The sequence below is a fragment of the Crocodylus porosus genome, unplaced genomic scaffold, assembly GCF_001723895.1.
Source record: "Crocodylus porosus isolate Cpor-Errol unplaced genomic scaffold, CroPor_comp1, whole genome shotgun sequence".
Taxonomy (NCBI): domain Eukaryota; kingdom Metazoa; phylum Chordata; order Crocodylia; family Crocodylidae; genus Crocodylus; species Crocodylus porosus.
Genome location: NW_017728886.1, coordinates 91,935,750 through 91,951,249, shown reverse-complemented (window position 1 = coordinate 91,951,249; position 15,500 = coordinate 91,935,750). Strand labels below are relative to the sequence as shown.

Genomic DNA, 15,500 nt, shown 5'->3' with positions numbered 1-15,500 from the left:
TGAAGAGAGAAAGACAGGAGGAAACCTGAAGAGGAGAGGTAAATACAAGTGGGATAAATTGGAGAGAAGAGAGGCAGCAAAATTACAGCAATTCTTGCTCATCACTGGCAAGATGAGTGCTACCTGTCTGTGGTGCTTCCTTGTCTTTGCCACATGGCTATTGCATTAGAAATGCATTAGCTGTTGCATTGGAAATGGATAGACTCTTTGGGTGATGAATGGGCCAAGTGTTTCACAGTACCTGGAATATTATTTCACTGAAAAACATATTCTTAAATTGGGCCCAAGGTAACTGTTTTTCTACCATGTGTACAAGAGAAAAAATGTTAGTAGCCAATGTGCCAAAGTACACAATGGTGGCTCCCCTATCTTTTTGTGGGTAGAATTTTGGTGATTGCTAGTAATAATATTAACAATACTCATGTGACAGATGTAAGGCCTATGGCACAGAAAAATGGAGATGTGCATAAGCTAGAAGCCCGTGGAATATTCAAAGACTTTCCCGCAGGAACTAAAATCACTGGAAGGCTAATAAATCCAAATCTCTAGACAAGTAAACTAGTTTGGAAAAGCCTCAGCCTTGAGGAAACTATGTGCTGTGGTCCAAGCTGGCTGAAGAAAGCTACTGAACAAAGTGATAAAAATACCAAGTGATCCAGACTGATCTAAGAGAGAAGGTCATTCAGTGGATCCAAAGACTGAAATGGGAACTTATTGCAGACTGGAATAAACAACTGATAAATTTGGGCAACACAGCTGCCAGCACACCATGCAGCTGCTGGGAAATACCTGGTAAGTTTGGCAATGACACAGACTCTCTATTGCTTTATGATATGTTTGATCTGAAATGCTTTTGTCCAAGAGAAATTGCACTGTGCTCTGTAAAACTGTCCAGACACTATTGCCAATGTGCCTGAGGGAGAAAAGAACTGCAGGTGCTCAACCAACTGTGATGCTGCTCCAGCAATCACAGTGGGACTGCAGGAGAAAAATGCAGCCTGAACCTCTGTCTAAACACAAAAACAGAACATCTGGAGGCCAGAGAACAGACTAGGGTGCCTTTCTCAAGGCCACAAAGAGGGGGAGAGGGAGGGGGCAAAGGGAAAGTTAACCCAAGAACTTTGGCAACTTAGCCAAATTTCAAACAGCAGCTGTAATCCTCCTTAAAGCAGGTACTTCTTTCATTAGTCTAACTTTACAGATAATGTAACCATGACAGAGGGGTTAAATGGCCAACCTACAGGCATAGATGAAGCCGAAGTCAAGGGTGAGAAAACCATCCAGAGGTCTGTTTTTGACCTGGGTGGCCATCACCCGCCTGAAGCTCGCCACAACCACTAGCCTGTGCTATGTCAGCCACCTGTTCGAGGTAGGCAAGGCAACCATCAGGGAGGCCATCCTGGAGGTCTGCAGCACCATCCCACTGTGGATCTGCTAGTCCACAGTGCTCCGGATCACCGACCCCCTGGATGTGGTGGCAGGCTTCCAAGCCCTTGGCTTCCCAAAGTGCATCAGGACCTTTGATGAGACACATAACCCCATTACCTGTCCCACCCTGGGAATATCACCCCTACTACAGTTGACAGGGGCTTCTCCTCCATTGTGCTGCAGGCTGTAGTGGACCACTGGGGCGCCTTCACTAACATCTGTGCTGACTGGGCTGGCAGTGCTTACAATGCCTGCATTTTCTGGAACTCTGGCAAGCCCTCATGGAGAGCAGCCACTTCACGCCATGCATCCCGGACCTGTAGCTGGGCAACATGACCATCCCACTTCTTTTTCACTGCCTACCCACTGCTACCATGGCTCATGTGCAGCACCTGGCTGATCTTACCAGCAAAATATGCTGATGGCAATTCATAGCAGTCAATGCTTGGTTCAAATGTCTGGACAATGCAGTCTAGGTTGATTAGCTGGTTCAACTATGCGAAATAGCTCTGCTGGCCATGATTTTGCTGATTGCAGATGAGCTCATGGTGCCCAGGGGCAGGCAGCAGCTGACACAGGCACCAGGGGTCAGGCCAGGGATCTGGAGGCCAGCTTGGGACAGTCAATGAGCTGTCCTTGCCACGTGGCTGGAGAAACTGCCAACCATGCAGCTCTGCCCAAAGCAGGAGGCTGGTCCCCTGCTGGTGTGGCTGACTGGGTACACGCTGCACCTAGTGTCAGCGTCTACACAGGTGCTACTGTGCATTAGTTAATGCACCATTTATCTAGTACCCGTATGTGTTGGTACTAGCAAATGGCACATTAGACTAACTTAATCCACAGTGTAAGTGCCACACACATGTAGACGGGGACGCTTTACTGCACAGTAGTCTAATGCACAGTAAACCGTTTCATGTAGATGCATCCTGGATGTGTGAAACAACTACTGAACAAACAGAGCCTGATCCAAAGCCCATGGAGCTAAATAAATGCAGGCCTTTCAATGTACTTCAGTGGGTTTAGTAAATAATCTGTAAAAACAAGTGCCACCTGACTGGCATGAATTGCCCTTTTGAAGGGAAAAAAAAATCAAAGGTGAGAATGGAAGAGGGGAAATGCATTTCTAAAGCTAAATTTCAGATGCTAATTAGGTCAAGATTTTCTTTTTATATCGACTTGAAAAGAATTGACTGGAAAAACAAATATGGACAGGAAATTGGACCCTAAAGGATGCGGGCATAAAGAACTTTTATTAAATAGCCTTATAAAATGTTTGCCTTTCTCATAAGGAACTGCTGAAAGGAGAAAGCCTATTGTGCATCAGTAAGTACACCATAACAGCAGCCCTGAATGAATTCATTGCCTAATACCAATGTTTATAGGCAGCAGACCAAAAGATTCTTTCAGTCTCATTTCCCCACTTCTCGTTAGCCACTCTACATCAGATACCGAGATGACATCAGTGAAATCTAGTAGCAACTGAAAGCTACTGCAGTAATTATAAGACAGCTCTTTATCTATAGGCAGCTGCCAGAAGTGGATATTAATATATCTAAAAGGCTTTGTGTTATAGCATATAGTAATGGGAAACAAGGTGAAAAAGGATGAGGGAATTTTCAGAAAAGTTACTTTCAGTATTCCATCTATTGCAGCATGTTCACTAAATACATTTTTGTGTTTAAAATACATATATTTAATCTCAGTTATTCAAATGAGGTTTGTACTGGTTTTGCTTATAATAGAAATATTTTGCTGCCCACTTTTCCAAGAAAGCTCTTAAGTAACAGAGACTTTTAAATGCCATGAGAGGTATAATCAGGGTAGTATCTTCTCCTTTTGAGTGTTTACATGTGCTTTTGACTACAGATGTGTTTTTGAAGGACAGTTTATACTGGCAAAGTTAGAGTTCTCCTGAGAGAGAGAAAATACATACGTCAAGCTAACTGGTAAGCCTTTTAGATATCTCACACTGTTTTCAGTGGATATGCACAGAAAATCACAGGGGAAATTATAACACTTCAAGGTCAAGCCTAACAGCACACAACTCTTATTGCTGTTTGATGTTTTGGAAGAGCTTGTAAGTAGACTCTTCCTGCTCTTGTTGCCTAGCCACTACCAATCTCAAAGTATGTTGGAGAACCATAGTCTGTATTTTAATATAATTCTCAGTCATGTTTTCCCTCAAACAGATGAGCTTTCCTATGCGCCATTTACCACACACTTTTATGAAATCAGTTCAGTGCTGGGGATTCCTGAACTAGAAACCATGTTTTTCAGTGGGTTTTACACTACATACATGATTATAGTTTTCTTGCATTATTTTATATCACCTCTCCCAATTGCCTATTCCATATTCTGAAAACAAAAATGACCTCCTTCTTGAATAAGTTTACTTTGATATTATTTCTAAACTGATCTAATATCAGCTTCACCCAACAATGGTTCCCTGACTCAGGTGCACTGTATAAAAGAACTGGTATTAAAAGTTTGTGGGGGCAGGAGAAAGCAAAGGCCTCCTCCCTTGATGTTGATGTAAGGAAGTGGAGTGCTTCAGAAAACAGGGCTCCCCCAGAATGTTCCAACATCTTACCAGAAGTGGGTGAGTTCTCCCTCTTCTGTTTTAATCTGCTTTAAGCAGTGAACCTGAGAGTCCCTCCTCCTCAAATGCTGCAAAGTTTCAATCTCTAAATACTTGTCCACTGTGATGCAGTCATTTTTGTTCTTGACCTTCCTGAAGCTTTCTATTAAGATATGTTTTTCCAAGGGAAGGAATCTTTTTTTTTTCTTTTTTGAGTTTGCAGCTTATCACATATCTTGATAACATCCATGGAAATACTGGTTACAGGGAAAATACAGCTTATTTTTTGTGCATTCCAAACCCAGGACCCAATCAATACCATCTAGAGATATCCACAATTTAATTACATGGAAATGACTGTAAGCCATTTGCAGCAGGAAACAACTTTTTGTCCTGTGTTTGTCCAGCATCTACCATAAGAGGTTCATAACTGGGGGTCAAAGTGCTACTACAGGACAAGATACAACATAATAATATATATACTGATGGACCCAATTTTATAGAGCAAAACAACAGCATATCACACTTCTGTACATGATTCCTAATGTTCTCATGACTCACCATAACATTAATCTATTTCCATGTTTAAAACTTTCAGCTTTAATTCTACAAATTCAAATGAAAGGAACCTCATGATATAATAAAATCATAGCAACACAGGAAAACACTTTGACTTAGTATTTCTAGTATGGTCATCAGCAAAGAAATGGTTAACCACATAGTCATTTAAGTGGTGATAATAGGTTTCAAACTAATTCTCTACTGAGTCATCTGGGGAAGCTCACACTTTCCCCTGCTCTTTTGTTCCAGTCTGGCTGGCTGCTAACTCAAAACACAGCCATGTATTAGTTTACATTGTCAAGGACATATTCAGAAGGGCCAAGGACATTTTTGTTTTTGAACAGAAGTGTAGATTTCAGAAATCTTTATACAAATCCAACAAAGAACCTGATTGATTAGAAACCATGGATCCACCGCCTTGGCTTTATTTATACACATTTCAAAACTGTTTCACTGCTGTATTTTTGTTAGGTTCCACTGAAAGAAACTTGTAATTATAAGCATGCAACATACAGCCTCTATAATTGGCAGGTTGCAGTACCAAAAAACAAGTAATGACCATTTCAGGCTCCATATTCAATGTATAAAAGAACACACTTCTTCTATTGATTTACAACATAAACCTTATCTGTCGTTCTCTTTTAGGGTTTTATACTGTTATCGCTCCCTATGGTAACTCAGCCTTCCATATAAAAATAATAGCAACAGCAGTCCTTACATAGATGGCATGGAGTTTCTGGCACTTTTCTTCTTCAAAGATCAAAACACTACTAGGAAGGAGCTTTGGGGTTTGTTTGTTTTTTTAGCCATTACTACTTTTCCAGCTATTTTTTCCAGGAATGGAAGAGTGGAGACTGGATGCTAGTTGTAGAGGTGTTCAGGGTTAACTTTTCTTGCAGACTGAAAGAACTATTGTGGGATATACAGCACAGGTTGTACACCTAATATTTTTCAGAGCCTTCTGAGCTTAAAAATACATGACAGAGCCAAGCTCAGTCAAGCGAGATGTATGAATGATTCAATCTGAGGAGGGGTAGAATTTCCTGCTGCAGTTTGCTCCACATGTATGCAGTTGATCTTACCAGCAAAACATGGTGATGGCAATTCGTAGCAGTCGATGCTTGGTTCAAATGTCTGGACAATGCAGTCTAGGTTGATTAGCTGGTTCAACTATGCAAAATAGCTCTGCTGGCCGTGATTCTGCTGATTGCAGATGAGCTCATTTTGCCTCCTTTTACTGCAATAGCAAAGTCCTATCAGAATAGTCTGTGCTGCTGGCAGATGGATTCAGAATGCTTCTTAGTGCTCGATTCTAAAAAGTGCTGAGTATCCAGGATTGATCCAGTGACGTACTAAAGAGCACACTTAACTTTAAACACAGTGAATAAGCCCACTGAAGTGAACAAGGCTGCCCATAGACTTTATAAAGTACAGCATGCTTAAGTTCTTTGATGGAACATAAGAGTGTGAACAGCACCATGCAGAATGCCCTCAAGGCATCTCTGGCCCTCTGCTTTTTAAAAAAAAAAACTTGACATTTCAGACATGGGAAGTTTTTTTTTTTTAATGAAACACTTATAGATAGTCATATTATACTGCAAAACATAGGTAAATATCCAATGTAACTCTCTTATTGCTCCTACTTAAGTGTTCTTTGGCTACATTGAAAAATGATGTTCTGCTCATTGTTTTGTAAAGGCTGTTAGTCCTGATTTGTCAAAACTTTATCCATCTGAGTAATCCTCTCTCATGTGTGATTTCTTACTGTGGTAGAGATCTACACATGGATTTGCAAGCGTGGACTCAGACAATTTTAGACCTCTTCCAGGGATATTTGCTCCAAAATTCAAATGACTAAAACCAAATCAGTTTGGAATTTCAGGGGAAGCATCCACAAGGCAGACAAGATTCTGAAACTCCTACTCAAGGCTAACTTGGGCAAAAAAAGCTCAGAGTAATTTAGGACAGAAAGGTATTGTGTATGCAAGCTAGGCTAGATCCAGCTTTATCAGCCCCTTACTTCAAACATTTGCTAAATAGGTCTGAACTAAAAATTTGAAGTCAGGTCAACTTACCAATGAGATACATGCCAATCCAGTCCCCTGCATCGACTTCTTCCTTTATATCCCAATAGATCACTAGGTCTTGCGAGTGTCCTATGGAATAATATGAGCTGCTGACCATGAGAGTGGAACGGCTATCTGAAGTGACTAGGTCTGTATCACTGGTGGACCGTGGAATGGTTACCGTCTCGTGGGAGCTGTTTCTGATGTCCATGTTATGAAACTGGTCAGGGTTGTAGCTGTATCTGAGAGGTTCTTTGCACCGGCGCCGGTTTTGTGAGTTCCTAGATGGAGATGCCATGGCAGCCAGGCCCAGGAACCTGTTTTGGTACAGATTCTGTGAAAGGAAAGAAACACAAGATTATTACTGAGGACATATTTTGTGGAACTGAATAGCTCTGTTTAGAAAGAAAAAGTAAAAGGAATCAAGATAATGAATGAATGTGGCTTCTTCATATATGACTGCTAAACAATTGACAAAGAATAATATATAAGAAAATATATACTGCAAATTAAACATGACTTTCAGGGTAAAAATGAGATCTACTTGAAATTTCCTTTGCTGTCAGTCTCTGCTGAAACAGTTGGTTTTTTTTTTCTTAGAGAGAAATTGATATTCTGATTTGCTCTCCTTATATATGTGTACACACACTCCACAACTCTGGAATAGGGCAAAGACTACTAGAGGGCTGCTTTCCCTCTCTTGCTCTCTCCCTACTCTTGGACCAAATTTATCTCTGAGGCAAGTCTACCACAGCTTACCCAGGGATAAATTGGGCAGATGTTCCCCATAAAGAACAACCTTCGCCACTTTAAGACAGTGGGTGATGCTGATAAAGGTCTTTTCTTCCCATCTTGAGATTTGAAGTCCTCCTCCCACAAAAAGGATATACTCATTATTCCCTAATGGTTTTGTCTTCACTGAAGAGTTAATATGCAAATGATCTACATTCTGGTTACTTCTCTCATGTTAGCATAGGTCAAGAGAGAACAGATATATTATAAAACGCTACAAAATTGTGCTGCATCCTCAATGTCACTGTACCTCCTTGTGTGGCACCAAGGATATGTCAACATAGTATGAGACAGTACTGTGCTCAGGCACACTCTGTGCATGTTAGCCCTTAACCAGAAGCAATATGGCCAGATTATTGGTGTTGCACACTAGTTAATTCATGGTATGGCTAATCTGTTTCTGGTTTAGAAGTTAACATGGGGTATCTCACTATAGCACAATCTTTAAAGCTTCTGAAGGCACATTCCATGGTCTTAGTGCTACAGTAAAATAAGCTCCTTTATCATAGTGGGAGAAGTGGAACAGTTAACTGTCCAAAATGAAGACAACAGCTAATATCTCACATTGGATTTAACTTCACATTAGTTAATGCCAATGGTTCCCTTTTAGACAGTTTGCTGTTCCACTTCTCCCACTATGATCCCTCCAGAAACACCCTGACAATTGCATCCCGTGTTCCTTCCGTTGTCTACCCGCCCCTACCATGCTGTCTGATTCACGTGATACAAACCATAAAGCTCTCACTGGTATCATTCTGCCCAGGGAACAGCTTTTCACATAATCATGAGATAACAATTCCTTTTGAACTAAAATAATTTAAGTCTGAGAGGCAGGGGAGGGTGGAAAACTTCTTTTTTTGTGAATGAGAGAGTAACATTATGACCAACTCCTATTCACAGCATTGTAACATAGCTACAACATGGAATAAAAACACAGTACTGATCTTCAGTAATTGGAAGAGCAAGAGATCAATGATTAATATTATTATTTGTATTGCTGTAGTACCTTGGAGCCCCAGACACATGTCAGGACCCTGCTGTATAAGGCACTATACAAACACAAAACATAAAAGCTTACCACTTTATGTAGCACCCAAAATCTACTAACCACTTGATGGACTGTTCTATCAAAAGTTGACAATCCAGTGCCCTAAGTCTGGAAACACTTAACTGCAAGGCACAGTATTTGTTAACACAGGTGGCCTTGCTGAGAACTGTTCACACCAGTGATTCTCAACCAGGGTGCTGTGGACCCTGCTATGCCTTGGGATCCTCTCAGGGGCGCTGCAAGGCGTCACACTATGTTAGCACTGTTAGTCATGCAAACATGATTTACAAGATAAACCCAGAGATTTCTAGGAATCTAGAGTGTTAAAACATTCTGACCTGTTGCAATCTTTTACAGTTCTTTGCAACAGAAGGACTGATTGCTCTATTATTTTTCTGTAGTCAAAAAACAAGTGAAAACTAAGAGCTGCCATTTTCTTAGGGTGCCTTGAGTCTAAAAGGGGTGCCTTGTATTTGAAAAGGTTGAGAAAAACTGACTCACACAGTAGCGAATACTATACCTAAGAGTAATTTTTGCAGGGTTTTTCCCCACACAGAAGAATAACATGTGCAAAGCCCTGGACTAACAAAGCAGAAATGGCTGGAGAAAGCAAGTGAGTGGGAGAAGAGAAATACAGGAATAAAGAAAAAAAAGCATATGCTGTTATGTAGCATGTTGTGCTACCTAAGCATGTTAAATCTTTGCTTTTTTCCCCAGCAAGAGTTACAGTTATGTATTTACTAATAACAGCTCACTTCGAAGTACAAAAACAACACTATGACTATAATAATAATGCCATTTGTTGGCAAAGCTAAAAAGGACTTTATGAGTAAAATTAGATAAATGTGTAACAAGCAAATGCACTATTTCTAGAAAAATGAATGAGTTTCTCATATCTATGAAACATTATGTTAAACTATTAAGCAATTATTATGAAAGTGATGATGATATTGACTGGTCCACAGTCAATCCCATAATCCTGATAAAGGCTTCTATCGCTCATGTAGGATCGACAGACAATCTCTCACCTTTTTGATACCAACATTAAGACATTCAAACTCACTCCTGCAATTTAGTATACACCACCAGAATGAGGTGGCTAACTCACAATACACTGATCAACAGCTATATTGCTTCAAAGGCTAACATTTGGTTTTAAACAGCAAATTCCTCTAAGGATTCTGCAGATACTTTTCATTTCTGAATTTTAAAAGTATGCATTCTTATTCATTAACTGTGTTCTTCAAATTGTAATAACACCCAACTAATGTATACAATTTTTTTTCTTTCATGAGGTCTTATCCAGTTTTTAGTGACATCAGATAATTCATGCATGCCTACTGACAGTGCTGGGTTTGAAATCTGGCCCATAACAAAGTTACCAGAATTAGGAACAAGAAAATATTCTCCCTGTCACCTATGCAGGAATCCAGTCTTACCATAAATATCATGCGTAAGAATGTAATGATTATGTGATAAGCAGGCAAGGTTCTCTGAGTAGACGTGAAATCTTTTATTAGACCAACTGAGATTTCACATCTGCTCAAAGAACCTTGCCTGCCTACGTCCTTAGACCAACACAGATACAACCAAAAATCCAGCAGCATGATTAGGTGATGTGACATAAATAAATGATCACGAACAATGATGTGTACGAACTGTCTTTGCTGAACATTGACAAAGATGGTTTAGATGTTCAAATCTGGCAGTGCCACTGACTCAACATGGAGATATACCCTTTCCATTAAATTTATTTCAAATATTTAATAGAACTTCCCCATTTTTATTCGACATACATACTTCACCTATACACATGTGAAAAGAAATAAGAACATTTCTGCAGAACATCAAGGAAGTCACTGTGTGGTGAGAGCTAAATTCTCCTTCAGGTTGCAAAACAGATTCTGACTTTGGGGAGAGCCGCAAGTAGGAGATAATGGGTCTGCAGCCCCTTCTCAGGAGCAGTGCTTGGAAATGCTGCATACACCTGAGAGTCACAATTCCTCCTGTTTGCTCCAGAAAAGAGGAGGGATGAGAGGGACATTGTGGTGAAATGGTTCACAGCTGTGTCAAGAGCAAATTACAGCTCTCCCTAGCACCTTGGGTCAATCATGGCTCTTTGTCCATTCCTCACCCTCTCACATACTCTAGTGAGGGAACAGCCTCTTTATTTTACTGTTGTGTACCCAAACCCAAGCCCCATCTGCTCATGAGGTCAAGGGTAGATTTTTCTCCCCCTCTTGCCTTGTGCAGGCATACAGACCATTTTATAATCTGGACCTAAATGCAAAAAGGCAAAATCATAAGATAGGACAATGAGTGGTCACATATTTGGCAGAGGGTAGATTCAGACTAGACATCAGGAGGTACTTCACAGTCAGGGTGGCTAGGATCTGGAACCAGCTTCTAAGAGAAGTGGTGCTGGCTCCTACCCTGGGGGTCTTTAAGAGAACCCTGGATGAACACTTCGCTGGCATCGTTTGACCCCAGTATTCTTTCCTGCCATGACAGGGGGTTGGGCCTGATGACCTGCTCAGGTCCCTTCCAGCCCTACCAACTATGAACTATGAATTATGATGCCCTGTGGAAAGCACAGAGAATTGAGGCTGGGAATCTCAGGAGGAAGAAATCATCCCCTGCTCTCCATGTACTAGGGAATCTGCTCTACTATTACTACCACTGCAGCTTCAGGGTAGCAGTAGCATCCTGCAGACCCTAAACTCCCTACTTACTTTAGGGCTTTCACTGACGTGTCTCATATAGGTTAGGAACAGACATTGCATTTGAACTTGGATATGTTGTGCCTGTGTTTGTCCCAGAACAAAGATATCCTTGGACTGGTATGGACATACATTACCCTTCTAATCAGGGTTGAGTGGCCGAATACAGTGCTGCTTTGCTTCCATTAATTCAATGATGCAATCCTAGAATAACTGTACAGACCTAATTTGCAAAATCCCAGAATAAACTGTTACTGCTTCTTATTTGGGAAGCATGCTTATGATTTATCCTGGGAAAGCAAGCATGGATGTATATACAACTGCACTTCGTCCCAAGACAAGAGGGTTTACTCTGGGATAAATGCAACATCTGTTTTAGACCACAGTGTAGGACCCACTAGCTTTACATTAGTGCCTTCCCTGCCCTTCTTGCAACACCAGTTTCTTCTGGTTGTAGTCATGAAACATATCCCTGGTTCATTGCATGTAAAAGGGAAACAGAAGAGTGGAGTTACCCTTAACAGCCAGGAACCCGCTGCCTGGAAAGACTTTTCCAGTCCTCCATGGGCCACCAAGATCTAATCCCAAAAGAGCCATCCCCATGCCACTTTTGGGACATAACAGTTTTCTTTGCTTTACATTTCTGATGAAAACAACCCATACATGAAAGCTAATGTTAGGATGACCTTTTTTTCACAGAAACAGCCATCAGCTCTAGTAAAGGAAAATGTAAGCAAGCAAGTAAAAGCAGGAATGCCCAATTACAAAGGACACCTATCTGGTCAGTATTTCACAAAATGCTTCCTAATTTCTTTCTTCCTTTTTTCCTCTTGTTTCTTTCCTCTCTTTTACAGTTACTCTTCCTTCCCTGTTCTATTGCCATGCACCAGACTTTGGCACCTAACAGGCTACTTTGCATTCTACATTGTCACCTTTATTCTTTATTGCCTGGCAATGCAGCACCATCTGCTTCTCCAGTAGATACAGTCACCTTCACAAAACTACCACCAGACTGCCAACTGAACTCCATCACAGGACTGCAGCGCCTGCCTGTGAGTTTTTGTGCTGGATATGAAATTATTATCTTAATGTAATTAATGCCAAAATTGTATGCAACTTCCTAACATTATAAAGGATGGACCTGCCTTGCTTTTTACTCAGTTACCTTTTCACTAGACAAACAGGGCAAAGACAATGGAAATGTAGTTGGCTTCATACCACTCAATCTCCACTGCTGTCCTAAAATGGAGCATGTTCATAGACAGTTGGGAATATGGTCAGGTACAAAAGGAGGTGGTCACAGCATAATGTTTTTTGGCTATCCTTTGCAGCTAAGTAGTCCAGAGAGGATTAATGTAACGGGTAATACTTAAGAGCAGTCTTCTTCTTTTGTATGGGTGGTGTAGATACAGAACAGGAACTATAATTGTACATTTAGATGGCTGAGCCAGACAACATCAGGAACAGCAGAGTGTATTGCTGTGATACCTCCTTCATATTTGTGGATCGGGCATGGGGTCATTATATGTTTCATGAACTGTTCAGGATGACCACAGTCATACACTGGAGATTTTTTTATTTTCCATTTGCGCATCAAGCATCCACATCTCCCATGGTTTGTGCAGACACAGTTTAGAGTTGCCCATGAGCGTTACAAGAGATCAAAGCCAGGGACCTTCTGCACTGGATCTATTACAAGATGTTTATTTGGGACTTCCTGTGAACTCCATTCAGTTTTCCAAGCTTCATCAGGGTTGAAGTCACATTTTTGAAGGTTAAGTGCATGGATCTATAAGTCCTATGGGCACTTTTTATCATCTTGTACCATCTGTACTTTTTCCAGAGCCTGATGAAGGGACTTTGATCCTGAAAGCTTGCAGAACAGGACAATTTTCTTGTGATTTCCCACTTGGTCTAATAAAAATAAAAGGTATAATTTTGAAACCAAGAGTTCTAGTTTTATGTATAGATCTAGAAGGGCTTGCATGACTTCAGACAATGGTGAGGGGCACTGTTGAAGTCCTGGTGAATGGAAAGATATTTGTTTTTATTAAATCACTGAACTTCCCGTAGAGTTGCTGCCTCATGATGAATGGGTGAAGGAGCAATGTGCGACATTACAGGCAGCCCAGGTGTTGAGGCTGACTTGAAAGTTCCAGTGATGCATCACATTGCAGAGTTCAGTTGGATGTCAACAAGTTGAGTGTGACTGCTTCTGGTCTATACTAGTGCACAGTTCTTGGCTATGGAGTATGTTAGGGCCAACGCTGATGTCCATAATACTGATGCTCCCCAATTTGTGCTTGCCAATGGATCAAATTGACCCTTATCTCCATCCATTTGTAGCTACCATTTTCAGATTGTCATGGAAGGTTAACATGCAGTCCAGCCCCACTCCAAGATAAGATGAAGTGGGGTTGTGCCACGCAGCATTGCTGCAGAAAGTAACCTTCAAGGTATGCTTAGTATTCCTGTTATCAAGATGGAATGCAGTGACAGTTGTTTTGTGGGGATTTCGCTGGAGTCTCCATTTCTGAAAATATTCCTCCGTGGTATTTAGGTCCTCATTCAAGGTGGACTCGAGGTCATTGAAGGTGGCTGCTTGTGTTGCCAAACGAAGGTCATCTGCACATACAAATTTGTGCAACTTTGTTGGTGGCCGTAAAGGATCACTTTAAATGCTTCTTCCTTTGAAATGTCTTCCTCCACACATGCACATATCCTTAAGTGTCTTTGCCTTAAAAGACACAGGGCCCAGCTTCCCCTCACCTTACACCTTACCCCTTATGTAGTTACTCATATCTAAACCAAGTAGATGCAAAATTTGAGTTATGTTAGCACCTAGGAGTCAATAAAGCAGGACTCCATTATACTAGAAGCTATATATAAACCTGGAAGAGACTGTTCATACTCCAAGGAGCTGCTAATCTGAGTTGAAGACATGACAAGAGCTGAACACTGACGCTTCGGTAGGTCACTGAACTGGATACCCAAGGATTTTTTTTTGTTTGCAAAGCAGTTTTAAGGAAGGACATGAGAGAGAATAATGTGGCTGTTTTTCAGGTGTTTATCGTGAGCACCTCCCAGGCATGAGGGGCAGCAAAGGATACATTTTTGGCAAAGTTTGTTCAATGTCTGGCATCACGGGCTTATTGGAATGATAGGCATTAATCTCTTGATACTGAATGAAAGAAGACAGGAAGGGTGGGAACAGGCTGTGAAGCAACTTACATTTGATGCAATAGAGAAAACATTTGATGCAAATGGAGCCAAAGGAAGGATGCAGAGAGAGAGGTGACCTGGGCTGGGCTGACTTCCCATTCCCAGTGCTAGATTGCGCCGGGGATGGAGGCAGCCCAGCTGGGCTGCTTCCCAGGGCCCCATGCTACACCACACCAGGGTGGGGCGGCAGCCCAGCTGTGTGATCTAATGTGGGACCCCGGGAAGCAGCCCAGCTGAGCTGCCTCCACCCCCATGCAATCTAGTGCGGGGGACGGAAAAGCAGCCCAGCTGGGTTGCCTCTGCCTCCGGCATGATATAGTGCTGGGGATGGAAAGTCAGCTCAGCTGGTCTGACACCCCATCCCCAGCAAAACTCAAAACAGTGTCAAAGCCTTTCTATTTTGAGGGAACAGAACAGCTGTTTCGACTCAAAATGAAATTTGAGACAAAACACTGTTTTGTCGAACTGTCAAAACACAAGGCAAAATGGAACAGTGCCATTTCGTACAGCCCTACTCTACAGCCATGACCTATCATATGTATGTGGCTGCAGAGCACTTTTAAAATGGCCAATTGCATGAACAATTCATTCTGCTTTAGAGCAGCTTAAGGAACTTGTGTTCTGTTGACAGTTAATTTTTCACATAGGGGGGTGAGGAGGCAGGGTTGGTGCAAGCACCAGCCCAGTCCCACCCCCACGGCTTTCGGTGGGGAGGGAGAGGGAAGGGAACAGCATGGAGCTGCCACCTTGCCTGCCCTGAGCTGGGGGACAGGTGTGGAACAGAGCCCTCCTTGCCTTGTGGGTCTCCCCCAGCTACCCCAGTTGGGGCACTACAGGGAGCTGGGCCACTTCCTTGGTGGCGGGGGGAGCTCCATTGCATCCTGCCCCAACTCCGGCTTTTAAGAGCAGCAGCAGCAGCTGCTGGCTGCTCTCCCTGGCCTGAGCTGGGGGGGGAAACATAGCCCCCTCATCTTGTAGGCCCAGGTAAGTTTCCCTCAATACCCCAACTGGGATAGCTGATGAGTCCCATGAGATGAAGGGGCTCTGTTCCACTCCTCCCCTCCCCCCGCCCACTCAGGCCAGGA

At 42.1% G+C, this 15,500-nt stretch overlaps 1 protein-coding gene across 1 annotated transcript in view; it reads right to left on the bottom strand.

The window, feature by feature from the left end:
- The window catches only part of HECW1 (HECT, C2 and WW domain containing E3 ubiquitin protein ligase 1), a 298,561-nt gene that overhangs the window by 258,540 nt on the left and 24,521 nt on the right, over nt 1–15,500 (bottom strand). The window contains exon 2 of the mRNA XM_019539214.1: nt 6,643–6,967. Within this exon, the coding sequence (XP_019394759.1) occupies nt 6,643–6,967 (325 nt within the window). The remainder of the gene's footprint in view (nt 1–6,642; nt 6,968–15,500) is intronic.